Raw genomic sequence first — 27,986 nt, forward strand, 5'->3', positions numbered from 1 at the left:
AAGTCTTCTCTGTCGGCTTTTGTTTTTGAACCGACTCTCATCCCCCAAATCTCCCCGCCATGGCGTCCCCCACCTCCTCCTCCTCCTCCGCCTCCGCCGCCCCCTCCTCGGCCCCGGACCCCCCCGCCGCGGCCGCCGCCCATCCCCTCCCGAGGCCGTCCTTCGTCTCCCCGCCTCTCCGCCCCCCGCCGCTCTTCTCCCCCCAGCCCCTCCTCGGAAAACCCCTAAACCCTCCCCCTCCCCCGCCACCTCAGGGCTTCCTCTACCACCACCGCTCCTTCCCGCCGAGGCCCGCTTCCCGGCCTCCCCCGGCCGCCGCCGATCAGGCCGTCTCGGTGGCCAGTCCGGCCGGGTACATCCGTAACACGACCCCCACCGCCGTCATGACCTTTGCTGCCGTCACCCAGGCCAGGCCCTTCGTGTACGGCACTTCCGATCAGATGGTCGCGCAGGTGCACGTGCCGATCCACCACGTGAGGCCGCCTCCCGCGCCTTCAGCTCAGCAGTCCGCGACGCCTCTTGTGGTCCCGAGGCCCGCCGTCGCCGCCGCTGGCCCTCCACAGAGCATTCCAGTAGCCGCCCTACCAAAGGTTTTTAGTGTTATTTTTTTTCCTCTCTCTCTCTCTCTCATCTTTGTCTTTCTTCCTCTCTTTCTTTACAAGTTACGTCAATCTCGCCTTTTCTTTATGTAGTCATCACAACACCTGTGTTGTTCTCTGTAGCGATATTTGCACATCTAATCTTCATTGTGGATATTAGTATCTTCTTGTATAGCAAAGGGATTGACCTCTGATTCCCATTTCATTCGTTTTCATTAAATCTTTAATTGATCAGGTAACGCTACTCCCATCAGTATCCTCAACGCAAGAAAACAAAAATGTTAAGGAGAGGTAAGTGGCAAATCCCATTATTTCTTTACGTGTTTGTGTTTCTGCCTGCAAGCACTGATCGGACTGAATTATGCAGGGACAAGATTAGGGAAGATGATATTTTCATGATTAACGATCGAAAAGTAAGCAAGACACAGGGATTTGTTTGATATTTTCATGACTTTGTGTGAATGGGAAAAAAAAATAATAAACGTAGTTGCATATATCTTGTTAGTTATGTCTTCAATGTTAACTGCAAAGCTTGATAGATTTAGCATACTAAAGTATTCTTCATGAGTAGTTGATTTACATAAATTATTATTGAAATTGGCATTGTAAAATAGCCCTGAATTACAAACGAGACCGAGTTTCTATCAACTATAGGCTGTAGCTGGAGTATTACATGTGAAGATTAGTTGAGTGAATATACATGTCTAATGTTATGGAAATTTCATGGATATGCCATGTCAAACTCTTTCTTGATTAACATAGCATTTGATGCATTTTAGAATATTGGAGTTAACACTGTTTGCTTATATTTTTGTAGAATAATATGTTAACTTGAAACCTTTTATGTGAAAACAGCATGCTGTCTTTCATTTTTGAGGATGCACATAATTGATAAGATATGCACATCTCTGTTTATTGTTGACTTGGTTTTGCAAGAAGGAATTCTAAGGACCTACATTAATTTTGGTGGCCAGTTGCAGCCTTTGATTGATAGATTAGAGTTGGTGCAACGTTATTACTGGATTTAGCTCAGTCATCCAATTGTTTGCATAAAGTATTTCTTCATCAGTAAAAACATTTCTGCATTTGTTCATATTTCCAATTAGCATATGGCTTCAATAATAGCTATTTTCTTGTGGGCATCCTTTATCAATAGATAATGTCGCATGATAATTGCAAAATAAAATCCTTGGGTGTCTTCCAAGCTCTAGAATTTGTAAGAGGACTAGTTAGATAGAATTCCAGTGGACAGGCAGGCTATATTGAAACGGCTATTCTGGATGACTTATACTGTTGTCATTAATTGTGCTGATTGAATTTCTAGTGCTATGGCCCTGTAAGGAGTTCTGTAATTTTTTAGCAGTTCGTTGTATGTTAAATATGCTAGGGTTCATGTATGATGTAACAGGCATAAATTCAGACCTTAATATCATAATCTATGGGCAGTTGTATATAATTTTTTTTAAAAGCTCATTATTGATGGTACCTTTCTGCTGATTGAAGGTTAGAGTACTGGATGGATGCACGCCCTCTCTCTATTCTCTTTGTAGATCATGGGTGCGGAACGGTCAGTCTCATGAAATTCAGGTCGACATATCCCTCAAATGAGCTTTGCCCCTCAAGCTATAGAAAAACTTTTTGTTCTCTTGCCATATCTATTTTCTATGTGAAGTTTTTATGCATTTGGAGCTTCTATGCTTGGTATATTTATAAGTATTTATTTTGAATGGTAGTTACTTGCTCTATCATTTCAAATGGAGTTTTTTTTGTTTTCAAGAAGTCTTGCCTTTTTTTTTATAGTTTGGCAGATATAAAATTAGTGCATTGCTTAATTGCTCTAGGTCCTATAGAAATGTTTTATAGCATTCAGACTTCAAAGAACAATATACTACTATGTCAATTGTTAACAATCAAGAATTCATTTTTGTGCATGGGGGCATATAGACCACATTTGGCATGTACCAAGGTGAGTAGGGATTGGGATATCATGCCAATAGTTAGAAATTTCTGTTATTTATTCTTTTGCTTCAGTGCTCTATCTACTTTTTGCAGTCAAACTTTGGGGATGCCGAGAAGCTCCTTCCAAGACCTCTGCCTGCATCTATGATTGATTCTCAAGTGATGAAACAACATGAAAATGATGCTGAAGCTGAAGTTATCGAGGAAGAAGAGGTCCTTTTGTACATTTTTGTTAGCCTTGCTATTGGAGTATAATTTCATTGTCTTGCATACATTATGAGCTATTGAAGATACTAGAGTAGTTGGAAATGGGCTCAATGATTAGTCAACAAGCAACAGGCTTGTCTTTAAGCAGTCTATGTTCTCCTAAAATGCTTTGAACTGTCCATTGGAACTAGAGGCCAAACTAATATTCAGTTAAAGCTTCATTTGATTCACTTAGTGAGTTGGTCTAAGCTCTAAACTTATAAAAAGTAAAGGGGAATATTACTAGGAACCATGAACTATGGTCGGATCAGATGAGGTTATTCTCTTTAAAGAGCTTCAAGAAAGAGCACAACGAGATTAATTCTTCTATGGTTGGATTTCTTTTTTTTTCTTTGGTTGGATTACATGTAAAAGCTTCAGTTGGTCTTCTCTCTTTGGTTGGGTTTCATTCTTTTTGGGCTAAATGATTCGTGCCTAATCTTTTTCTATGGTTGGTATCAGGAATCTCTCACTGCTTGTTTCTGTAGATTTCTATGGGAATGCTAGATTTTGTTTCAGGTTTTTTCTTTTAATTTCAAATTAATTTCATATGCCTGTCAATGAGAATTGACCAGTGACCAAGTTGGTATGGCTACCTCCTTTGTCCTAAATCAATGAGTACTCTGTGCATCAACTCCCAGATGAGCTGTAACGAAATGAGGATGGTGCAATGTTTATTGATCCTCGTGTCACTCAACGATCTTTTAGTTCATCTTAAGATGGCATAACAATATGAAAAATGCAACTAGAATGGTTGGTTATCCAAAGATCAAGGATGTACTGTTCAAGGAATTAGAACAAAAAAAGTTCTAGTGTTGAAATTGCAGACACTGACAATACATTTGTTGATTATATGTTCAAACAAGAACAATACACAAGAATTCTGAAAGTTCATCATGTATATATCCTATGAGTTGAACACATGAACAGTGATTACACCATGGTTGTAGATTTAAACAATCATCATCGGCGTTCAGAGATTATTGATAGAAAGTCTGAGACATTTGATTTCTATCTAAGCAGTGGTGTAAAGATACATTGCTTTGTTAACCGGTGATTATTGAAAGGAAAGCAGGAAGTTTGTTTGTGTAATAATATCATTGACTTTGTATCTCGTGCCTTGTATTTGTAATCTTGATCAAACATGGTTTACAACCAGATGTTTCAGACAGTTTGGTTTTGACAATTCTCTTTGTATATTTGGTAATAAGATGCCAATTTACAAGTGATCAAGAAGCTATATCCCTTGCATTGAAAGTTTTACTTAGATATTCATAAATCTATTTATTTTAATATCTTCTTGTAACCATTCCTACTTTGCTTGATAAACCATATCATTAGGCTCTAGAAAGGAGTGGTTACACAGCTAGAAATAAGACAATATATACCTATCCTAAGCAATCGTTTTACTAAACTTGAAATCTGATCCTGTATTCCTTTTCTTTCCTAGTGCCTTTTTAGCTGCTTTGTTTGTCTGCTTTCATTTTCTTGCTAACTGAATGACTTTTCTTTGCTGTTGACCAGAATTTTGGAATTATAATGTCAAAGGAACTTGTTCTGACATATATGATTTAACTTGCAGCCTGTAGGTTCTGTTGAGGAGTTATCTGAACGTGATTTGCTAGAAATACATATAAAGCATGCAAAAAGTGTTCGGGCACGGTATGCTTCCTATTACACTTTGTTCTATCTATTTATTTTAACCTTCTATATTTTTGTTATCTGCTGCCAATTTGAGGTTTTCATTCTTATTATTAAATTTGTCGGCAAGACTGTTGAAATGGAAAAGTTGTTCTGAGGCGAAGGATTATTTGGAAGAGCCTGTTGGTGTTTTATATGCATGGACTTTGATGTTCAATTATGGTGACGAGAAAGAATCAATGGTCGTGAAATTTTTTGATCTTCACGTTATCTCTTAGCCTTTTCTCTTATGGGTTTTATTTCCAGAAAACATAAAGTCGAGAAAGCAAGAACTTGCTCAATTTCCATGCGGGGTGTACTTGGAGAAAATGCATATTGCCTTGCAGCAGGACATCCTTGTGTGGCGATTTGACACCCGATATGGCAAGTTGATAACCTATCGTATTTCCTTCTTTTTCATTTGATGCAGATTGCGAAAGGAACGTCTTCGGAGGATTGAACGGTGCAAACAGAGACTCGCCCTACTCCTACCTCCCCCAAGTGAGCTTGGCCGAAATGAGACTGCTCCATGAAATTGGTTGGCAATTAGGGGTCTGCTACAATCCGAAAATTGGCTTATCCCACCAGCTATATCTTTCCTTTTATCCCACGCCGGCATGAGAGACTCTATACCCGGATAGCTGATCCATGTTGAAGATGTGTAAGTACTTAATTTGAGTTTTAAGCTTGAAGTGGGATGAGGGAGAAGATTTGATGTGTTGTACACTAGTGTTCAAACTCACTGCTGCGTGCCAGCCCCCATTTAAACTGCCTTCTTCAGATGTATTATCCGAGGATTCTAAAAATTGAAGGAATTGTATGACATAAACGTAACAGGATTTTTTTTTTTCCAAAAGAAACGTCTAGGCTTCATAATTTGTTTAAATCATCTCTTTAGTGCTAAGCAATTGGGTTTTGTACTAAATTTCAGGGTCACGTAGCAGTATCTACTCGAATCATCATTCAGTGTATGAAGCAACTACTGGAATACTGCATTCAAGCATGTCGTATTTGCTGTTTGATCCGATGGTAAGGTTCACTCTGCAAGTTTGCCAAGCAGGTGACCGTCACATAACCTGTTTGATGCTGTCTTATCCATTTTTTTCGTCTATTTTGTCACCGGAGCACCGTAACGATATGGGTCGGCCATGGACGAAAGCGTAAACCATCAATGACGAGCCGATGCTGACGAATTCTACTTCTTCTTGGGCCAACACAGAAACATGGGACGGAACACTGGGGCGGTGGGCGACGTGCCTCGTGAGATTTCAAGCAAACTGCTCAATGTAACAAACATGCAGGAAATATAAATCACTAGTAATTGTATTTATATTATTATTATTATTATTATTATTTAAAAGACAAACGTGAAAGCACGTTCTATTTTGGTTTGGGCTCCTTTTTCATTTTTTTAATTGTATTTTCGTTGTCTATTTTAACTGGCCCGCTTTTCCCGCGAAACTCGTCCTCCTCGCCTCACCAACCACGCCATCATCCTCTCCCTCTCCTTCTTCCTCTCGTCCGTCCTGCCTCTCCTTTGCCCCGCTCCTCCCGCCTCATATTCTTCTGTACTCTCCTCTCATCAGGCGGGCGGAGTCTTCCCCTTTACACGTTCCCATCAGGAGATGGCTAGCCTTCTTCGCTGATCTTGGATCCCGGTCCGCATCTTTCTTTCTCGTTCCCTCGTTGAAGCATGTTCTCTTCTGTTTTCTTTCTTTCTTCGAACACCATATGAGTTGAATCGGAAAATATTTGAGCTTTGATTCATGTTTTCTCGGGGTTCTTTGATGCTTGCTTGATGATTTTGGAGAACCCTACTTAGAAAATTTCTTCGTGTGTTTGTTAGGGGGAGAATTTGGTGCTTCCAGGCCACCCGCTCAGGGAGGATAATTAGCACCCACGCAAGACTCTCTCAATATGCTGTGCTGTGGAGGTGTAGAGGAGGAGTTCTTCGGTCCACCGGCTAGCCAACATGCGGCGCCCCCAAACCGGGCTGCTCCTGGTATAATTGTCCCCTTCTTCTACCCTTTGATTCATCTAGTAGGTCGGTTATTTAGGTTTTGGTAGTCATCCGAAGAACACATATTCAGGTGCCATAGTAGTTTGATCCTGGAATTTTACTCGTTAAAGCATATTGGTTTTCGGCTTTATATTTCCCCACATAGAATTCATAACTCTTGTGCAGCTCTACCATTCAAACAGATGTTATAGGCTTTCTTTTGGTCCGAAAATCCTATCATCTCTATTTACCCCTTGATGAAATATTCTTACGAAGGACATAGCACTCAATCTTTTCTCATATCTCTTAGGAGCAGTACCCAGATCCTGCTCTTACTTTTTTCAGCATTATCTTTTGTGATGTTAACATTATATATATATATATATATATATATATATATATATATATATATATATATATATATATATATATATATATATATATATATATATATATATATATATATATATATATATAATTTTAGTATGGCGAGATGATGTTATGAATTTACATGGTAACTAGTAATTGTCTAGGCTAACTAATTTGTATAACCACTTAGTGGAAACACCAATTTTCAAAAATGAGGCATTAAGGTGGTATTGAAATCAATGGTTGTTAAAATGAGGAACAACATGGCAATTGATTGTTTGTTCTTTGGAGGTTTTCTTAAGTTAACTTGAAAAGTATTGAGGTGACACATTCTTGGTTGCTGTTTAGTTAGTATCAGAGGACAGCCTTGATATCTAAGAGAAAAGAAAATAAGCAGTGAGGTACCACCCAATGAACATGCTTAGCGATATTTAGTTTGTTGTGGACAACAATTTTCAATAAGCTTATATATTGTTCTGTTTGTTCTTGGATTTTGCAACATAAAAGGGCCATCTCAATATGCTCCTTTTAGTCCTTCTTCTTAAGTCTTTCTTGGCACATTCCTATCAGTTGCCAATATGGAAGTTTAGGGTTCTAGCTGTGTACTAGAAATGTCGTAAGTTATCCAACATTCAGTGAATGGCTACCATAATCTGGATGCAACATATGTTACATGGCCTAACTGCAAAACCAAAGATGCATATTGATGGTGAAGGTATGTTGCCATCTCATATAGGATTTGAGAATTGCAATGCAGCCTTACAATAATCTCTTGGAAGTATAGTATGGACATGAAAGCATCCTCATAGTCAAACCTAATGAGATGCTTTATGCATCACTCCAAGGACTCATTACTCTTATTCACAAATCAGCTAGATCTACTCATAAGTAACTTCTTTACTGATTCTGAAAGATCAATTGCTCTTTGGAGTGGCTGTTTGGGGATTTTTTTGGGTGCTTGCAGGTAATATTTGACAGTTGAGTTTACATCTTGTTGTTGCTCTCCCCTGATTTAGGTCAAGGCAGAGATCCAAGGGGACCTGGTACAATGAAAAGTGGGGCACCTGCAAAGGTGCTGCCGATCGAAATACCAGCCATACCATTGGCTGAGCTGAATCGACTGACCAGTAATTTTGGTCAGAAGGCTTTGGTCGGAGAAGGATCTTATGGACAAGTCTACCAAGCAACTCTGAGTACAGGAGAACCTGTTGCGATAAAGAAGCTGGATCCTAGTGCCTCAAATGATCCTGATTCTGATTTTGCTGCTCAGGTATGTACATGAATTAGATAAGTACATATTGTTTGTCTATCCTTAATTGTACACTGATCTGATCCTTTCTTCTTAACAATGCTGCTGCTGCAGTTATCGATGGTCTCCAGACTTAAGAATGATTTTTTTCTTGAGTTGTTGGGATACTGTTTGGAAGCAAATAACAGGATATTGGTGTATCAGTTTGCTGCAAAAGGATCTTTACATGACACTTTGCATGGTATACCATGATGATATGTATCCTGTGATCTCTTTCTTGCATATAGTTACTCTTTGGCTAATGTGAGGCTGCATTGTTCCTGAACAGGGAGGAAAGGTGTGCAAGGTGCTGAACCTGGTCCACTCCTTAACTGGAGCCAAAGAGTGAAGATTGCTTATGGTGCAGCAAGAGGCCTCGAGTATCTTCATGAGAAAGTGCAGCCTCCGATTGTTCATCGGGATGTCAGATCCAGCAATGTTCTTCTCTTTGATGATTATGCTTCCAAGATTGCGGATTTTAATCTGACAAACCAGTCTCCTGATACGGCGGCTCGTCTGCATTCTACTCGAGTGTTGGGGACTTTTGGCTATCATGCTCCTGAGTAAGTTCTGCACTCCTATCTCTACTTTAGTTAATGGAAAGAACCATTCATAAATGATGCAAACAGGTGCAAGATAATTAGCAGAAATGCCATTAGTCTTAAAAATGATGATGTGTTGACCACATGAGACAGCTGAGTAGTATATATATATATATATATATATATATATATATATATATATATATATATATATATATATATATATATATATATATATATATATATATATATATATATATATATATATATATATATATATATATATATATATATATATATATATATATATATATATATGCTTTTAAATTGAGTTTGGAATGTGTAGGGCATCTCATCTATAGGATCTATACAGTCTTTTTTTCTTGTAAACATATAAAATAGAAGATCCTTTGTTTGTACTTTCTTATTTCCTTTTAGGCAAAAGTACTAACGTAACCCTCTAAAATCAGTGATTTTCTTATTCCCCTCTAAACATCAAGGGCACTTCTGATATTTTATATTTTTGTGTACTTGTTGAAATTAAATAAACTAATGTTGATCATGATAAAAAGTGCTTACTTGATTTGGAATTGCTGAATAGATAGATGTTCATGACAATAGTATGTGTGAAGGATCTCGACATTTAGAGAGATATATATGCTGCATCAGAATTTGTAATGAGAAATATGCTATCTTCAAACTTTATAAGGTTATTATATATTGGCTTCGTTATGTTGCCTCAGAAGCATGGCATGATAACTCAATTCTTAATAATTTTCTGACTTGCAGGTATGCCATGACCGGGCAGCTGACACAGAAGAGTGATGTTTATAGTTTTGGCGTCATCCTTCTGGAGCTGCTAACGGGGAGAAAACCTGTAGATCACACCATGCCAAAGGGACAACAGAGTCTTGTCACTTGGGTAAGTTTTACCTGATGCTATTTACAAGTAACGCTGACGCTACTACTGCATGTTCCTGAATCTGCTGCATCACACACCTGCAGGCGACTCCAAGGTTGAGCGAAGACAAGGTTAAGCAGTGCGTGGACCCGAAGCTGGAGAACGATTTCCCCCCCAAAGCCGTCGCCAAGGTTTGGCTTCTACATCTCTCTGATTAGCTTCCATTGTGATTTTTCATCGTCAGCAACCGATAAACACTTAGATCGAGTGATGGTTGTCTCGATCTCTGAAACTATAGGGAAATGATGCCAATCTATACTAAAATCCAACATCCCCACTCACAAGCAAGTTTGATTAGGCTTCAGCATAAATATAATTTAAAATCTGAAAGCTTAGCTTAACGTGATTTATAATTTTATATTTTTAATCCATTCCTGGGACGGGGGGAAGTCAAAAAGGATGTGAAGAAAGTATCCGAAAGGTTGTACGTACGCATTTGCATGACTTGGTATTCTCTCTGGTGTTCAGCTGGCCGCAGTAGCAGCGTTGTGCGTGCAGTACGAGGCAGACTTCCGTCCGAACATGACGATCGTGGTGAAGGCACTTCAGCCACTTCTCAACACAAAACCAGGGCAGGACAACCATCAGTGACCCACCCCTCACGTCGATCGTGGCATAGTTCGTTCATCTCTCCACCTTCATGAGATTTTATTGTATATCTACTGATCCTGCGGATTTTTTTGTGAATGCGCGCACTCGTCATGTGTCAGAGACTCGGTCTTATTATCTTAGACATGATATTGTTGAGATAATCTAGAAAATTTCTTTGTCGAGCGGAGTATTATGATTATATCTTCGATTCTGATGACCCGAAATGGCAAAGCCAGGGTCCATAATTTTGGCATATTAGGTTGGCTGGCTCTACTCTCGCGTCACAGGATGAACAAGGCAGAAGAAAGAGTGGCGACATGCATCATGCACCCTATACGTGGAGGCGGCCTCGACGAGGCAGTGAACGCCAGTTTTCTGGGTGGGTGGATGTGAGGGTGATGAGATGTCGGCTTCCTAACATTTGGTGCCCAAAGATTCCTTGAGTAGGAACAAGAAAGAGGGTCATTATACCCATGATGATCGGGCTTACCCAAATAGCTGGATGGATTTTGTATCCAGCCAGTGTGCGACATGACACATTATAGAATAAAAGGATAAATTGATCGCAAGACCTTAAAATCATGTGACAGACGGTCTTTGATCCCAAGACTGTCATATTGTGTTTACATTAAAAATCATGTGACAGACAGTCTTTGATCCCAAGACCTTAAAATCCCAAGTCTTTTCCAATTTGACTAGCCATATTGTGTTTACATTAAAAAAAGATAAAAAGCACAAATTGCAAGCCCAAAACAACCAAGGATGTAAAATATCAATTCACCTACATGCCACGGCAAACGACTGCAAGATATGGTAAGATACGATTCCACCTCGGAACAGCTCTAAATCTCAGGTCATCTAGATCATCACTCAGCTACCAGGGCCAGCCCTAGAATTGGGATCACTCAGCTCTAAATCTCGGTCATCTAGATCATCTAGATAACGTCCTGGACGCTGCTTATATAAGTATCTAGATCACTCAGCTCCAATCAACCACCCAAGAAGACTAATATAAGTATTTGTTCCACCAGAGCAACTTTCTTCGGGATGATCAAATTCATATGCCGCCCAAAGCTGTTTTAACATTAGCTACATTGTTTCAAGGTCTTGCAGACAATTATATAATTTACATCCACGTGAAAGATCAAATTGTGAAGTCAAGTAATTCCTCTCAGCGAGGCATCTTCGCCAACATGCCAAATCCACCATTGGTTCGATTGTGAGTTGTCCTCCTCCTTAGTGATTGCAGAAAACAGGTCACGAAAAATCACTAACAAAGTGATGGTGGTAGCAGCAGGCAAACAAACCATACATTAAAATTTTCTCCCTTTGTGTGGCATTTCCTGCAAAGTGATAAAAAACAAAAAATAAAAGCAAAGTCGGGAATAGGAACAAAACGAAGATGATATTGTTGCAGGGTAATAAAAGATGACCTAAGTTATAATAAGATCATATTTGATCCTTCGATGGTTGGAGAATTGAAGAGCAAGCACCTGATAATAAGATCATATTTAATCCTTCGATAATATTTAAAAGAGATGAAATGTACAGGACCCACTCTAGAGCGGACAACTCCTAACGGCTGAAAGGGATCAACCAAGGATGGATGGCTAGTGTGGATATCAGTTGGCACTAAAATCGTGGAGCTCAAACTCCCAAGTCCTGATTAAGCACTATCATAAACACATGGCTTGAGCAAAGTCGATTTCGTTTTAGCACTTCATTACAAGTTTTTCCATGTACTGCAACAAGACATCAAAGTGTCTATCTGATGCATAAACAGCAAAGCCTCACCCAACTTGTACTGACTATTTAATTATCATTGACAGGTTGAAATACTTATTTCAACTACCAACAAGTTCCAAGTATTATCTGCTTGAGGTATAATGATGGATGGAAAAAATCCACTGGAACCAGGTTGTATCAGGGGGTGATCTTTGCTATTTGCAATATCCTATATGTGAAAAAAAGTTCAAAGCAATGAATTGAGCTACGTTTATACAGAGACAAATTTGCTACTCTAGTTTATACATAAAAGTTGACCCGAACTGGAAGAACAAAAATTCACATTCTAATTCAATTCCTTGATCACCTTCAAATGATATTTTCCAGTGTTTTAGAAAATAAAATACATAATAAAATTATCTTGCAGAAAGGATCCTACAGTTTTATATAGACGCTATCAGCAGAAGAGGTAAAAAGTGAAGTTGAGGATGGAAAATTTATACTCTAACAAGGGTGCAAACCATGATGTAGTTAGTATGAACATCCTTCATGTCAGGGGACTGGATATTTACATCACTTTTATCAAAAGGGAATACATTAGTATATTAAAGATTTTAACCATATGTATACATTGGAATCAATAACCAACCTATAACAATTACTTATACGCACATGTATAATAGATCTGTACAATCAGCTTGATAGAGCTCAGGTGCCTTGGGAAGCGGTTTAATTTCTGCTCCAAACCAAAAGGTTAGGAACACAATTACCCACACACAAGTATATTATATCATTGTCTCAAGAACTACTAATAGTTGCTTCATGAAATGACCAAAGTTTTCAGGATCATATTCAAGTTTGGGGCAGTTTGTAGGGTTTAGGATTAATAATGACCCAAATCAACTGATTTTGATGGTAGAGACAGCCTCTTTTTTTTTTTGGCAAACCAATTAACAAATTGGCTGGAACCAGAGGGGGTGGGAAATCAAAAAACAATCAGAACATCCTTCCCTCCATCCATCCCTCTCAGCCACCTCCCACCCTCTCACTGTTAAATCTCGGATTTTGATGATGAAACCAATTGGTAATGTTATGATCTAATCTGCATTTTGAGTGACGCAAGACTAGCTTCGATCAGAAAAGACAAATTGATTAAAGTAGAAGGAATCGGATGTTGGGCCGGAGTTGAACATATCAGAAGATTGGATGTCAGGCCGGAGGATCGATCGACGTGTCGGCAGAAAGCTTCGTGCCATGAATTTGGGCATCGGGCCGAATGATCGGACATTGCGCCAAGGAGAACGAAAGTTGCGAGTGTCAACATGCCAATTGGCCAATACGTCGAAGGAGAGGACGATGCACCGAAAGATCGGAGAAAGCCGAAGATCGGACGAAGCACCGGAAAAACCAATGACATGCTGGACAAGAGATGATTCGTGCTTTGTAATAATTTGTCTAGATTGAGTTAGTTTAGGTCGTAATTGAGTTGGTTTAGAATGTAACTAGGCCAACTCAATTATAAGCCAACTGGGCCCGAATTGGGGCTGTTTTGAGCCAAGAGAAAGGCCCATTCAGTGACCCAAAAGTTGGGTCAAGCGGTGGCACCGCTAGTGGCTCAGTCTCCGAGACACAGTCTCCAAGACTGTGTCAAGCGGTAGTACCACCAAACTGGGCGATGGTACAACTTGACTGGGCGATACTAAGTTTGAATCCATTTGGGGCCTATAAAGACCCCTCTTATCCCTGCTCAGCATACACAAGAACTAAGAGCAAAAAGAAAGAAAAAGGCTGTTGTAATATTGTGAGAACTCCTCTCAAGCTCTAAGTGTTTGTGAAGTTTAAGAGAAGAGGTAGTGGGGGTGTAAAGGTTCTCTCCTGAACCTGTCAAAAGTAGAATCGAGTTGTAAGGGTAGTTGATCTTCGTCCATTGAAAGAAGATCGGTAGCGAAAGCTGGTGGCCTCGAGTGAAAAGGAATCGGGAGTGGATGTAGGTCACGACGACCGAACCACTATAAAACTTGGTTTGCATTTCTATTTTTGCTATTTACCTTTACTGCAAACTGCCTTACTTGCTTACTGTTTTCACTACGCTTACGAACGAGCATTCAAGTTAAACTCATCTTTCCGATATCGGTTTTCATCGAACGAAAGATTTTCGAACCGACGTGATTTCTACGTAAGCACTAATTCACCCCCACCCCCTAGTGCCGACTCAATCCTAACACTCCCTATTTCCCACTTTATGCTGTCGGCATTGTATTGGCACACCATCCACATGGCACATGGAAATAACACAGAGTGTGCTAGCCATCTAATAGAAAGATGAGGTAAACAACTCAAACGAATTTCTTTTACCTTATTTTAAAATTACTTGATGCTTTTCATGAGTTGTTTTTTAAATTAGTTAGTAAAAAAATAAAAAATAAAATAAAATAAAATATCATGCTTCTCTTTTTAGTGATTTTAAAATAATAATAATTAAAATGTGAGCATGACAATTGCATGTTAACTCCTAGCATTAAGCATGAAAAGTTAGATTCATTTAAAAAGAAAAATGCATTACAAACAAAATAATTTTGATTGAAATGTGTTATGTTTAATAAAATCATGCTTGATGTTTTAATGATATAATGAAGTAATAATGTGTATCTTGATCAAGGTAGGCAATACCGAATGATACCGCCCGTACAGGTAGGCAATACCGAATGATACCGCCCGGTACGGGCGGTACGCGGATCGCCCGCTATCGAGCGGAACGAAAAATAATAATAAAATAAAAATAATATATATATATATATTAGAAAAAGGCAACGTTCGGCGACGTCGCCTTTTAAATAAAAAATATATATAATCTTTTATATATATTAATTTATATATATATATATATATATATAAACAAGGCGACATCGCCCCGCCTGGGAGAAGAGAGAAGCGAGTTATATTATATATATATATATATATATATATATCGAGCGGTATACCGAACGATGTACCGCTCGGTATACAGTTTCGTACCATACCGAGCGAACGTCGAAACTCCGATACGATACGAAATTGCAGACCTTGATCTTGATGATTCTCATATTGCTTTTCAATTATAAATGATGATGCATGGCCTTTGTAAGAAAGACTATAGTATGAAATCAATCACAAAATTTGGAACTAAAAGAACTTGAGCTATTTTTAATCTTATAAAAATCTATCTACGTTGCTTTCATTAAATTTTCCAAAAAGTGATTTTGATGATGATTTTGGATTTCTTTTCGTATGATTCGTTTTAATAATGAGATGATATATCCAATCGAATCATTTATCGATGTTTGCGACTTGAGATGTATTTTATATGAAACGTTTTTCTTGATTCACGTATGATTTACTCGTCTAAGAGAAGATTTATCCAAATGAAACTTGATTCTTGACATTAATAATTTGAGATTTATTTGAATCAAGATATCTTATTTGATCTCCTATGATTCTATTCGTTATTTACTAAAAAGAAGATTTGTTAAAATAAATCATGTCTTTTGGTATTCATGACTTAATCCTTCATGATCTTTAATGTTATACCTTTCATGACATGATTCCTTTGTATTTATGGCTTGTATGCCTTGTAATGATTGAAATATTGATGTAAATTTATCTTTGTTATTTATCTTTGTCATGATGTGAAAATTGATGCAAAAGGAAAAGAAATACAAAATTGTATTCTTCCCTTCTTTTCGATAATGACAAAGGGGGAGATAAAATTGCTAGCTTGCATGTTCTAAAATATTGTAAAATTTACTAAGCTTGCATATTCGAAAATGATGTAAAACTTGCTAAATTTGCTGGCATGCACATCGTAAAGAAAAACAAACTTGCTAGCTTGCTCATCTCAAAAGAGAAGCAAATTTTGCTAATTTGCACATTTCAAGAAGATGCAAAAACATGTTATCTTGCACCTCTCAAAAGAGACGAAAGAACTCACTAACTTGCATATTCTAAAGTGATGAAAAATTTGCTAAATAGCTAAGCTTTCATATCTCTAAAACTTGATAGTTGCACTTCTCCTTTTTGTTGATGATAAAAGGAGAGAAGATATGATGATCATACATGGTAGGATTTAATATACTTTGATATTTTGATACCATGATGATTTGAAATATTTATGATGATTCATGCAAAACTTATGATAATGATGCATGCAATGCAATGATATGCATATAACATATTGCTTGGATTCATGATTAAAATTGCTTTAACTTGAATTCAACTTGAATTCAAGGTTCTATCAATATGGCATATTGATAGGGGGAGTTACGGTTAACTTCGTCATCAATTGGTTGTCATCATGAAAAAAAAAGAGATTGTTGAATCTCAAATTTTGATGATGAAACCAATTGATAATATTATAATCTAATCTGTGTTTTGAATGACGCAGGACTAGCTTCGATCAAGAGAGGCAAATTGATTAAAGTAGGAGGAGTCAGATGTTGGGTCGGAGTTGAACATGTCAGAAGATTGGACGTCGGACCAGAGGATCGATCGACGTGTCAGCAGAAGACTTCGTGCCATGAATTTGGGCATCGGGCCGAAGGATCGGACATTGCGCAAGGAGATCGAAAGTTGAGAGTGTCAACATACCGATTGGGCAATACGCCGAAGGAGAGGACGATGTGCCGAAAGATCGGACGAAACGTCGGAGGATCGGACGAAGCGCCGGAAGAACCAATGACATGTCGAACAACAGATGATTCGTGCTTTGTAATAATTTGTCTAGGTCGAGTTAGTTTAGGTCGTAATTAAGTTGGTTTAGAATATAATTAGGCCAACTCAATTAGGTGCCAATTGAGCCTGAATTAGGATTGTTTTAGGCCAAGAAAAAGGCTCATTCAGTGACCCAAAAGTTGGGTCAGGCGGTGGCACCGCTAGTGGCTCACTCTCCGAGACAGTCTCCAAGACTATGTCAAGCGATAGTACCGCCCAGTGTCAGTGCTGCAGGCGGTGCTACCGCCAGTACCCTGAAAACCGAGGATGAGACACTTTTAGGCTCTAAGTTTGAATCCATTTGGGACCTATAAATACCTCTCATCTCTGCTCAGCATACACAATAACTGAGAGCAAAAAGAAAGAAAAACCCTGTTATAATCTTGTGATAACTCCTCTCAAGCTCTAAGTGTTGGTGAAGTTTAAGAGAGGAGATAGTGGGAGTGTAAAAGTTCTCTCCTGAACCTATCAAAAGGAAAATCGAGTTATAAGGGTAGTTGATCTTCGCCCATTGAAAGAAGATCGATAGTGGAAGCTAATGGCCTCGAGTGAAGAGGAATCGGGAGTGGATGTAGGTTACGACGACTGAACCACTATAAAACTTGTCAGGTGGCTACGGCCGTGGCTGCGACTGCGGCTGCGACGTTGGATGCGATAGTTGCGGCAACGGTGGTGGCTGCAGTAGCTGCTTTTGGGAAAGAGAAAGAAAGAAAAGAGAAAAAAAAGGGGTCGTCGTCGTGATTGCGGCTGCGGTGGTGGCTGCTATGTCTGCGGCAACTGTGTTTGGGAAAGAAAAAGTAGGAACGAGAGAAGGGAGGAAGGTAGTGCGGTGGAAGGGGCTGCGACTGTGGCAGCGACGGTGGCTATGGAAGCTGCGTTTGGGGAAAAAAAAAGAAGGAATGAGAGTAAGAGAGAGCAGGTGACTGTGCCTCGATGTTCGACACGTGGTGTAGTTGCGAAGAAAGAAAGAAAACGAGAGCACAAAACGAAACAGAGAGAGGACACGGAGGAAAAGTAGAAGGATTTGGGCTGACACCTTCTTTGGATCTTCGGATCGAAATCTTTGAAAGGTAAGTTTCCCAATCGTTTCTCCTGTTATTGTTCTAACCTTTCCTATTGCAAGTTTCCCAATCGTTTCTCCTGTTATTGTTCTAATCTTTCCTATTGCAAGTTTCCCGATCGTTTCTCCTGTTATTGTTCTAATCTTTCCTATTGCAAGTTTCCCGATCGTTTCTCCTGTAATTGTTCTAATTTTTCTTATTTCAAGTTTCCCGATCGTTTCTCCTGTAATTGTTCTAATTTTTCTTATTTCAAGTTCCCCCCCCCCCCCCCCCTCTCTCTCTCTCTCTCTCTCTCTCTTAGTGCCCGACTCGATCCTAACACTCCCTATTTCCCATTTTATGCTGTTGGCATTGTATTGGCACACCATCCACATGGCACATGGAAATAATGTGCTAGCCATCTAACAGAAATGTGTGTCAAGGAAATGCTTGGTCAAAATCATAAACCAAGTATAGGGATATGAAAAAAGCATCTGTAACTAATGTAGCATTAAGGCATATCAAGGACAAAATCACATCAAGAAACTAAAGAATAGCTTGTTTTGGACAAGGAAGATAATATAGTTATATTAGGCAATTAAACAGAATGTGATATGCTGCACATTCATTCAATACAATTGTCAATCACATCTTGTCCTCGAGGTAAGTGACTTCCAACAGTCAGTTGTGTATATTTTTACCAATGGAAAAGGCTAATATGTGTTTTTAAAAGCACGTTTATTTTAGCTTGGAGGATGTTTTTAATCATGTACTAGCAGGCTTATATCAAAAACTGGTATATGCCTGATCAAAATATTACATAACTTGAAAGTATCAGTCTTCATACCAGATAATTGGAACAATTATATGTAGGATAGTAGTCATCAAGTTCCATATGAATCATATTGGAGAGTTCAATTTTGACCATTTGTATGATTTGTTACAAAATTTCATGAAACAAACAATAAATCTTATCAGGCTCAGCCAATAACCGTATATAATAAAAACATATACAGACATGTAACTTCTCTTAACAATAAGAAAACATATTTTTGCTCTAAAATTACTTTTAATTCCAAGTATAGGACAGTAATTTTCTGTGGCACAAACTTGAAATTTTAAACAGAATTAAAACTTTTGTCAGAAACGAAAAAGAAGCATCATGTTTTCATAGATTCCATCATACATCTGCAGCAGTGTCATATACTACTTCATTCCTCCTAATACTTCAACTAATTAATATAAGAAATAAAGTCATGTGAACAACTCTGCATAAATTGCAGCATCTAAATTTGCAACTGTTTAAAAGATAACCTGAGTATTCAGCTTAGTTTCATTTATAAATAGACCAAATAAATGACGCACTGCAAATAATCCATAACAGACATTCTAATGTACTTAAAAGAAAAAAAATAGAATAATGAATCAAAAGGTAGAACTAGACAAGTTAACTTACAGGTGGATAGCTCTGAACATAATAAAATTGTGGATGCTGCCCAACAATCATCTGCTGGCCATACTGCAAAAGATAATGGAGTATCACTAAATGGGCACAATCTTGCAAAAACAACTGGATATTCCTGAAGAAGACTCTTCCTTGCAGACAAAACTAAGTAGATATAAGGAAATTGCATACCACTGGCCCATTAGGATTGATGTATGCTTGCGGTGATTGTATCTGTGCAGCCTGTGGATTGTAAAAGACAGGCTGATGGCTAAATGATGGACCAACCTATAAATATGTGGGCACAAGACATTAAAAAGAATGACCAAGGATATCAAAGGATCAAAACTGAAAAATGGAAAACAATGCAGTTCGCATGCAACTTACACCACTGGTTAAAGTTCAGCAACCATCAACAATAAAAAAAAAATGTGGATGTCTGATATGCATTCTTCCAATTCACTACCAATTAAAAGTTGGCTGATATAACTGGTGTCTTGACCAACAACTAAACTATAGTGACTTTGTTCATGCTGTAAGTTTTGATTGTCAATTTAAACCAATTTGGCAGCCATCCCAGTTACCTGGAAGACTGAACATAAACCAATTTGGCGACTTCTAGTGATTTTGTTCATGTAAGATTTCCACACAGGATTCAAGAAAATCAGCTAGTACATACCAACTGATATTTACCATTTCGACCTGGTTCCAGTATGGAGACAGTGCAAACTTATCCAATCCGGTTCTGAACAGGATTTTTTTAATTATTTCAGCTGGACTGAATAAAGTTGTCTTTCAACTGTTGACAGCAGATGTTGGCTGTCAACAGCAATAAAATCCTCAGTATCCACTCCTCCCATCACTGCCACTGTTTCCTCACGTAGTCACCATCACTGCCCCCATGATACACAGACCCATCACTTCCTCTTCCTGCCCACTTCTCTCCCTCCTCTTTGGTCCATGTCCTGCATACCAGGACCCATACTGGTCCGTCCAGGAACTAGGATGGATCTTGGACTGGAATTGAAAACCATGCTTCATATATGATAACTAATGACACAAGCCAATCCAAAGTAAAAAATTACCAACACAAAGACAGCATCAAATTCTAATGACCCTAAGGTTCAGAAGAAAGAAAAGGCGCTATATTATCAATAAGGATACTGCAGCATGAAGGAAGTGCAAAAGAAAAAATAAATTACAAATTAAGCAATTTATCAACATAACCATTTTAACCAAAAAAAAAAAGAAAAACATGATGAACAAGGACACAACTTTAATATCTTACCCCCACTCCCATAGGTAGACCATGCATATGCTGAACAGCATTTACATTACTAGCCTGATAAAAGGATCCATCAGGTATTGCTGCATGTAGCCTCACAGAAGATGATGGGGTAAAACTCTTGGCATTTGGATTGAGCTTAAATTCCTGTGCCACAGAAGCAGTGAGTAAACTAGGCTGAAATATAAAAGGAATAATAAATAAATTGGACTTGAAGCATATCAACCAAGCCGGAAATCATTATATATTATTAAAAAAAAGCCTCCACCAACAAATCACCTTAGCATTTGGGTTCAATGTTGACTTTTCTGAAGATAATGATCCACAGGAAGTGCTTGGTGATAAGAAGGGACGATTTGACTCAGCATGTGCATACTCAGAAGATGAAGTGGAACTGCCTTGTCGTATAGGGGGGTCAACAGATTCACTAGCAGCAGGCAATTTGCCACGTACTGGAGAATCTGAAGATTCAGTAATTATATTTCCTTGACCAGAAGATGAAGGATCATACAAAGGGGCACTTATAGATACTTCCTCCGATTTTATTGACGTATTCACATCTGTGGAATGAAGAGCATTAGTAGGTCATCCTCAGAAAGGTAAAGCAAAACATAAAAACGTAGCAAGAAGAATATTTATGCAACAACCATTCTCCAAAGTAAATTTGTGGCTTAAAATGATAGTACTAGATGGAAATACTGTGTTCTTCAATTATCCAAGCAACTCAGGACACATTCAGAAAATATAAGATACTACTGGTGCATAATCAAAACCAGGTAGGACAATATGATACTAGAGACATTTGTAGTAATACAAAGAAGTAACAACTGCAGAAGAATTGATTTCCAGTTATACAAATAAGAAATACTAAACAAGATGATAATGCCAAAATATTCAATCAAGTTTAGAATTGTAGTTCGGCAACAGTCTAATCAAACCAATACTTACCATCAGACGTCTGAGAATCCTGAATAGCCTATAGAACAAAATCATGTCAGAAGCAAGCCAAGAGGTATCAGTGGTTGCACAAAATTGTGATAGTAAATATAACTAACCATACGCTCGCTCTTGCCACCTTGATCTTTGATCTGGTTATCATCCAGCCTAAATACAGTATAGACATCAAATTAATGGAATATAATAATTGTCCAATAAACATCCATTATGAGCATTCTATCGTATTCTCATTACAACAATTCCATTTGGAAGGGTCAAGTGCAGATTAAAATGATCTGGCAGGCAGCAAACCTGATCTCGTCCTCCAAGGATGAACTCCGTGCAATACAGTCAGACTTTAACTCACTACTAACATCAACGGAAGAGAGACCTAAGCCCTTATCAGCAAGAGTGTACAAGCATGCCTCCTCAACCTGCACATTTTATTAAAAACAAACACCATTAAGACAAAAGCAGATTTCTTTCAAAGAAACATGATGGGTATAACTTATAGTTTTAGTATTACATTTTGGATGATAAATGTGACAAGATTATAAGCAATACCTAACCTCTTGTGAAGTAATTTGGCTAGTCTCGATACTTGACAAATAACTCCAAATTATTGCTAGAGCCTGTTTTGGTGTTTATCTTGTGGATTAAAAATCTTACCAAAGTAGTTTAACTTGGCCCTCAGGTTGAGTTCAACTAGAGCTATAAAACAGGCAGTATGAATTGCAAGTACCAACAGAGACAGCAATGAAGTTCATATTCTTTGCCTCCTTAGAGAAAATAAAGAAAAATAATTAGTAAACCAAACTAATGCTTTGGCTTTACAATTATTGTCCTGCCAACATGATTGATTCCAGAATACAGTCAAGGTTAGATACAAATATTTGACCATTTCAAATTATAACCCAATGAAGCATGACATAAATCAGAAACCATAAGATTCATTTCTTGACAAGAATACAATCAAGGTTAGATACAAATATTTGACCATTTCAAATTATAACATAAATCAGAAACCATAAGATTCATTTCTTGACAAGAAGACCACCCATTATGGATTGAACATCAAATGGCACCCCAGAAGCCTAATGTCAGAAACACTAAACATTTTCCTCCAAACTTAAATAGATGGCTACTGACAAAGATTGTGGCACTTAAATAACTGTACATGCAACATGTTCAACACAAATAGTATGGTGGATCTTAAAACCATTTATATCAGCAGAAAAGAAGACAAAAATTTGTTGGTGTTTAGTGTTTACCACTGATGAACTGGTAGAAGATGCCTGTGTTTCATTACATGATGCTTGTGCTTCATTACCATTTTTTTTGCTTAAAGAATCAGAGCATGATCCAGAAGTCGCAAGACCAAGAGATCCTGCAATGATTCCAGAACCATAGGCTTCCATATCTGAGTTTTCATTTTCTCTTAATCCACTACCATTGACTTCCCGACGGACAGCTGAATATCTACTCTCCTCGTCAAGGTTAAAGTCATCATGGTAAGAAAAGCCTCTTTCCTGTCATGTAAAGCCTTAGAATTGTCAAGACAATTTCAGAAATGCAACCTATTAGAAACCATCAACAAGAAAAAAAAAAAGAGAATTACCTCAGCCAGATGAAGATCTTGGGTTTCCTCTCCCTCTATTTCTCTAGCTATTTTTAAAGCTATCTTTTCAAGATCTCTCATCTGAGGACCTCTTTCAAGCTTCGTAGTGTAGAGTTCCTCATTAAAGGTACTCTTTACTCCAAACAGAGCCTCATTGGTTTCAAACTGATCCCACTTTCTAGATAAGAGAATTTTTAAAAATGTGTCGAATAAGATTACATTCTAACACCTTAATGATGATGCATAAAAAAAGACATTGTTTGTCATTTAATGCCACCGAAATTAATGAGCAGTTTGAAATAAGAATGTCTGTAGAACTGAGAAGAATATTTAATTCTCTTGAAAAAATTATTTGGATACCTATACATTTAACTCATAAGCGAGACAAACAGAGAAACTGCAAGTCTGCAATTAATATAACAAAGCTTGAGATAAGATGTTTCGAAAGTACTGACGGATATATGATTCGAGAATGTTGCAAAACTGTTAAACAATGAATCCAAAGTAGAACATTGAAGAATATGAACAAAAGGGCATATGTTGAAAAGGTGATGCAGACAGATGCTAAAGAAATTCCATACTATGCAAGTGAAAAAAGTGGATTTCACCTATCAAATGTTCCATCAAATATATTCTCCAATTCCGGACATTCAGGATCATCTTCGCCAGGCATCCAGGGAGCCAGCTCCCTCTCCGTCTCCAAATGATGGGAGTGAGAAATAACAGAATCTATCATAAGGTCTTTCCGCTTTTCACATGACTGCCCAGGCGTGAATTCATCACTAAGTGACACATCCTGATATGTTGGCACAACAAAAACAGAGTGAATCAGATGCACCATACAACAACCAGTTTATACAATGACGCAGGTGTACTTCAGAGTAAAGATAACAAGTACCAATGAATCATCTGAATGTACACTCAGCCAAAGAAGTAAAACATAAGGAAATATTTACTCAGGCATCAAACTGCCCTAATTGTAATGTACACACTGCAAAGGTGCACATCTTATCAATGAAAGAGGAATATTGCTCATGCCAGTGAATCCATCATATGCCCACAATTTATTGTGACACTCGACCACAAGCATAATAGCAGATTACAAAACATATTAGCATGGATGACATGATAGTGGTATGGCATAGAATGCCATGACAGAACATGTGCTCTGCCAGCAGAGTCTACTAAAGACCTAGTATCTGATAATCGAATTCTTGAATTGGCCACCTTAAATGCCAATGAGTTATTTAATTTAAAACCTAAAAGATTATGAACAATAAATCAAGATAACCTTTGCAAGGACTTGAACAAGTTCTCTTGCAGGTATGACCATTGGCTGAGGCTTCTTGATAGAATCGTGATCCGACTTCCGCTCTCTGACAGAACCATCCTTAATCACTTGAGCCATTTTCAAAACAATTTCTGCAACCAACAAATAGCTATTAAAGATGGAAAATGGTGGGGAACAAAGTCATTTTGACCATCCAGATACTGGGCCACTAAATTACAAGCATAGGAAGGGATGGCGACCAAACAACATGCACAAAACACTTGCAGCAGATTCAAGCATAAAACAAACATGGAAATGTACCAAAATCTCCATCAGCATTTGTTGCATGAAAGATCCCTGAGATAATAGATCCATTTTTCACATGGACTTCCACGTGGTGACCAACAAGACATGTCAAAACATATATTAGCCGATCACGTGATGGGCTTGTAGGTCTTCCTACTCTGGTGCCATTTGTTGATACTGTGCCAACAAGAATTTATTAAAAGAATTAAGAAGGCATCGCATTGTAATTAGCATTTAATAAGACAAAAATGTAATTAGCATTACCAAAATTAGGGGAAGCAGACTTCCTCACTTGCGTCTTACTCTCCGTCCTTGTCCCCACCACTGTATCAACTCTGCGACTGCTATATCCATTGGCAAATGGCCTACCTTGTTGCAAATTCATTCTTTGCATTAATTTCTGTGAGGACATGAATTAAGAACACATATATCAGTTTCAGTTTAAATAGTAATGGACAATCAGTGATTCAGCAACCACAAAAAAAATTTAAAAATATTTATCTGAAGACCTAGGTACATGATATGGAAGGGAATGAGGTTAGAGTAGCTTTGACAAAGTGACCAAAACCTTGAAATTTGTATTGCAAAGTATATACTATATAGGGCATGATAAGCAGCTACACAGCTCCCATTGCACATTCCTAATATGTTACCAAGACTACCAAAACAAATACATGCAAAAAGGAAAGAAAAAAGTAAAGGGCCAGAGATACAATCACATAACAATATCCAAGCAACAACATACATGGAACCCTTTGTGAAAGGCTGCATAGGTTTGCAATTGCCTCTTTTTGCCAAACTACCAGCAAAATAAAGATAACTAGTCTTGTTAAAATACAAAGAATCAGTAACTGTAGCACCATTTAACCTTTTTAATTTATGTTGAATCTGTCTTTTGAGCAGGCAATAGTGACCCTCAACCTACAGCAGCTTCCAACCCTCTTCATAGTAAGGTTCGCAATTTCATACCGTACCGGAGTTTCGACGTTCGCTCGGTACGGTACGATACTGTATACCGAGCAGTATACCGCTCGGTATATATATATATAATTCGGCGACGTCGCCTTGTTTATATATATATATATATATATATATATAAAAGGAGACGTTGCATCGCCTCGGTGACGTCGCCTTTTCCTTCTCCCACGCGGGGCGACGCGACGTCGCCTTTTATAAAAATATTTATATATAATTATATATATATATATATATATATATATCGTTCCGTCTGGTAACAGGCGGTCCGTGTACCGATCAACTGACGGACCGATACGTACCGCCCGTACCGAACGGTATTATTCGAAATTGCATACCTTACTTCATACCTTACCTTAACAAATGCAGTCGAATGTGTTCCTCTCCATCCAACAAGGCAGAAGAATCAAAGAATGCAAAGATATATAAAAATGATGGAGGGGATGGCAGTGAGGGTGAGGAGTGGGGGAGAGAAACTCCTTCCCAAGAGGTGCTTCATTGATCATCTCAGTTTGATAAGAAAAATATATGAAAAAATAGGTTTCTTAAACGTTCTATTTCCATGACCAATCTGCGACCTACAAGCATCTTTCCTAAAAAAGTGCCCAGATTTTAAATTTCATAGTGAAAGATTGACTAGAATGTGGTGATGGATTGCGTGAAATATGAACATTAAAAATTTCCATCAATCCTGAGCTAGATCTGCCACTTCAAATTAATAGAGACAAAAATGCTGCTTAAAAATAGGAAACAAATATCAGTAACCCCAAAACAATCTCCAGAATCTAGATTGTACTGGGGTAAATAGACCAATTCTTTGAAGGAACAACCAATCAAACCCACCCTTGTGATCATCTTAAGGAGGGCACACTGATGGGAGAAGGCAAGGAGAAAAAAAAGAGTAGGGAAAAAAAAGATAAGATGGGGCTATGGTGTGGACATCAAAGACAGACGCCTATTATGATGTCAATCAACCTCTACATCCATGAGGTTCCTCGATTGAGGAAAGAAAAAAAAAGAGACAAAGGAAGAAAAAGAAAAGATAGCACAAAACATATTATAGAAACACGTGTAATAAAAAAAATATATGGTCATTATCTAATCCATGAGTTCAGAGTGACTTTTTTTTTTCCAGGAGTAGACATAAATTCAACAAAGGCACCTTTTTTATGGACACAGTCAATTGATAGTCTTGAGTTTTTATGAGGATGATAAGCTTAAGGCTCTGAGCACCTGCTTCAACATTCTTATGTATTTTTAAGAAGCCAATCATCTTTTTTTTTAATTATCTTGCAAAAGACTTACCATCATTTAGGTTCACCAACTTCATTGAAACTAGAAACAAAAAAATGAAAAACTTGACTTTAACAAAGCTTAGTTAAGCTAATACCAAATTGGAAGTTAAAACTAAATATAGGAGAAATTACATCAGTTTGCAGAGCATAACACACTCATTTAGATTAGCTAACGATAGTTGGCTTGGTGTCCTATCACTCAAGGTAGAAGAAAGGAATTACAATGTGACCTGAATCGATTATCTCATCAGGAAAGGGCATAGCTGTGCCTATTTGGCCTAACATTAGCCTTCTTGACCATTTAAAGGGGCCAATATGGCTCAAGTTAGGGCACAATATAGTAACACAATATATTGATTTGGGTACTAATAAACAGCTTTTGTTAGAGCACAATATAGTAACACAATACAGGTTAAGCCAAAGTGGTTATAGTCGATCAAAAGTCCTTCTATAAACAAAGAGCCTTTTACCTATTAAGAAGGAAGCATAATTTGTCAGATAAGGAAATTTCTGAACCTAGGATCAGTTGAACAAAAATCCAAGCAACTAAAACCAGAAACAAACTAACAACCAAGAAGATAGATCGGAACCTCAACGAACGATCCTGTTTCTATGTAACAGGAGATGCATCAAACTACTCCAAGCTCGTTCTTCTGACTACAGCCGTTTCAAATCAATGATTAACAGGAAAGGCAACAAAAGAAACCAAATAGGTCTCAACTTCGAGAGACTATCCAATGCAGATCAAGAAGAAAAACCTAGAACAGGCCTCCAGATCGCAGCGATAAATCAGCGATACCAGTAGGAAATAATCGTTGAAAGTTCGTATCTACGAACCAAGGAAGGAAGAAAATTGGTGAAAAGAGGGGGGGAATACTCACGGAGCGGGTCGCGATCGATCGGTACTCGCGGATACGATAAGCGACGGCGACGAATCGAGGCGGCAGGGGGTTGGAACGGGGACCTCCTTAAGGCTGAGATCGGATGGAGAGAGGCAGGGAAGGGTGGTTTTAGGGTTTCGAATTGGGGGAAATGGGGTGAAGCAGGCGTTGGGAGTCGGCACGCGGTGGGTTCTGTCGGAGGCCGAGACCTCAGCGTGTGATTTCCTCGTG

The 27,986-nt window shown here is 38.2% G+C and overlaps 3 protein-coding genes across 6 annotated transcripts; 2 read left to right on the top strand and 1 right to left on the bottom strand.

The window, feature by feature from the left end:
• Positions 1–28: 28 nt before the first annotated feature.
• Positions 29–5,330, top strand: LOC103991821 (vegetative cell wall protein gp1). Of its 2 annotated transcripts, XM_065159513.1 has the most exons (7): positions 29–590; positions 835–890; positions 967–1,012; positions 2,103–2,186; positions 2,652–2,771; positions 4,387–4,466; positions 4,915–5,330. In XM_065159513.1, exons 1-7 carry the CDS (start codon positions 60–62, stop codon positions 5,015–5,017), a joined length of 1,020 nt encoding a protein of 339 aa, XP_065015585.1. In that variant the 5' UTR covers positions 29–59; the 3' UTR covers positions 5,018–5,330. The 2 variants fall into 2 exon arrangements, with proteins under 2 accessions (XP_065015585.1, XP_065015586.1); XM_065159514.1 differs by lacking the exons at positions 835–890; positions 967–1,012 and having other exon boundaries at positions 4,915–5,226.
• Positions 5,331–5,606: 276 nt separating this feature from the next.
• LOC103991395 (probable protein kinase At2g41970) lies at positions 5,607–10,413 on the top strand. Of its 3 annotated transcripts, none has more exons than XM_018828432.2 (8): positions 5,607–5,744; positions 6,331–6,486; positions 7,869–8,122; positions 8,216–8,342; positions 8,430–8,703; positions 9,472–9,604; positions 9,688–9,774; positions 10,112–10,413. In XM_018828432.2, exons 2-8 carry the CDS (start codon positions 6,402–6,404, stop codon positions 10,232–10,234), a joined length of 1,083 nt encoding a protein of 360 aa, XP_018683977.1. In that variant the 5' UTR covers positions 5,607–5,744; positions 6,331–6,401; the 3' UTR covers positions 10,235–10,413. The 3 variants fall into 3 exon arrangements, with proteins under 3 accessions (XP_018683977.1, XP_065015583.1, XP_009409111.1); XM_065159511.1 differs by having other exon boundaries at positions 5,635–5,770; XM_009410836.3 differs by lacking the exon at positions 5,607–5,744 and adding an exon at positions 5,964–6,142.
• Positions 10,414–11,282: 869 nt separating this feature from the next.
• On the bottom strand, positions 11,283–27,948 carry LOC135643015 (polyadenylate-binding protein-interacting protein 4-like). The gene is made up of 15 exons (XM_065159510.1): positions 27,756–27,948; positions 24,869–25,004; positions 24,620–24,781; positions 24,320–24,450; positions 23,637–23,824; positions 23,029–23,206; positions 22,682–22,939; positions 21,723–21,844; positions 21,530–21,578; positions 21,423–21,450; positions 20,754–21,034; positions 20,478–20,621; positions 19,382–19,477; positions 19,202–19,264; positions 11,283–11,577 (listed from the first exon to the last, which is right to left on the bottom strand). The coding sequence occupies exons 2-15, from the start codon at positions 24,996–24,998 to the stop codon at positions 11,548–11,550; spliced, it is 1,860 nt and encodes a 619-aa protein (XP_065015582.1). The 5' UTR covers positions 24,999–25,004; positions 27,756–27,948; the 3' UTR covers positions 11,283–11,547.
• Between the last annotated feature and the right edge of the window lie 38 nt (positions 27,949–27,986).

This window comes from Musa acuminata, chromosome BXJ3-7 (genome assembly GCF_036884655.1).
Source record: "Musa acuminata AAA Group cultivar baxijiao chromosome BXJ3-7, Cavendish_Baxijiao_AAA, whole genome shotgun sequence".
Classification (NCBI taxonomy): Eukaryota; Viridiplantae; Streptophyta; class Magnoliopsida; order Zingiberales; family Musaceae; genus Musa; species Musa acuminata.

Bases quoted from the DNA above. Each gene is read 5' to 3' on its own strand.
- LOC103991821 (XM_065159513.1), top strand. From the start codon at position 60: ATGGCGTCCCCCACCTCCTCCTCCTCCTCCGCCTCCGCCGCCCCCTCC. The intron at 891-966 runs GTAAGTGGCAAA...TGAATTATGCAG, and splicing joins AACAAAAATGTTAAGGAGAG to GGACAAGATTAGGGAAGATG. The intron at 1,013-2,102 runs GTAAGCAAGACA...TGCTGATTGAAG, and splicing joins TCATGATTAACGATCGAAAA to GTTAGAGTACTGGATGGATG.
- LOC103991395 (XM_018828432.2), top strand. From the start codon at position 6,402: ATGCTGTGCTGTGGAGGTGTAGAGGAGGAGTTCTTCGGTCCACCGGCT. The intron at 8,704-9,471 runs GTAAGTTCTGCA...TCTGACTTGCAG, and splicing joins TTTGGCTATCATGCTCCTGA to GTATGCCATGACCGGGCAGC. The intron at 9,605-9,687 runs GTAAGTTTTACC...ACACACCTGCAG, and splicing joins AACAGAGTCTTGTCACTTGG to GCGACTCCAAGGTTGAGCGA.
- LOC135643015 (XM_065159510.1), bottom strand. From the start codon at position 24,998: ATGCAAAGAATGAATTTGCAACAAGGTAGGCCATTTGCCAATGGATAT. The intron at 21,451-21,529 runs GTTAGTTATATT...TTTGTTCTATAG, and splicing joins GTGGCAAGAGCGAGCGTATG to GCTATTCAGGATTCTCAGAC. The intron at 11,578-19,201 runs GTAAGTTAACTT...ATCACTTTGCAG, and splicing joins ATGTTCAGAGCTATCCACCT to GAAATGCCACACAAAGGGAG.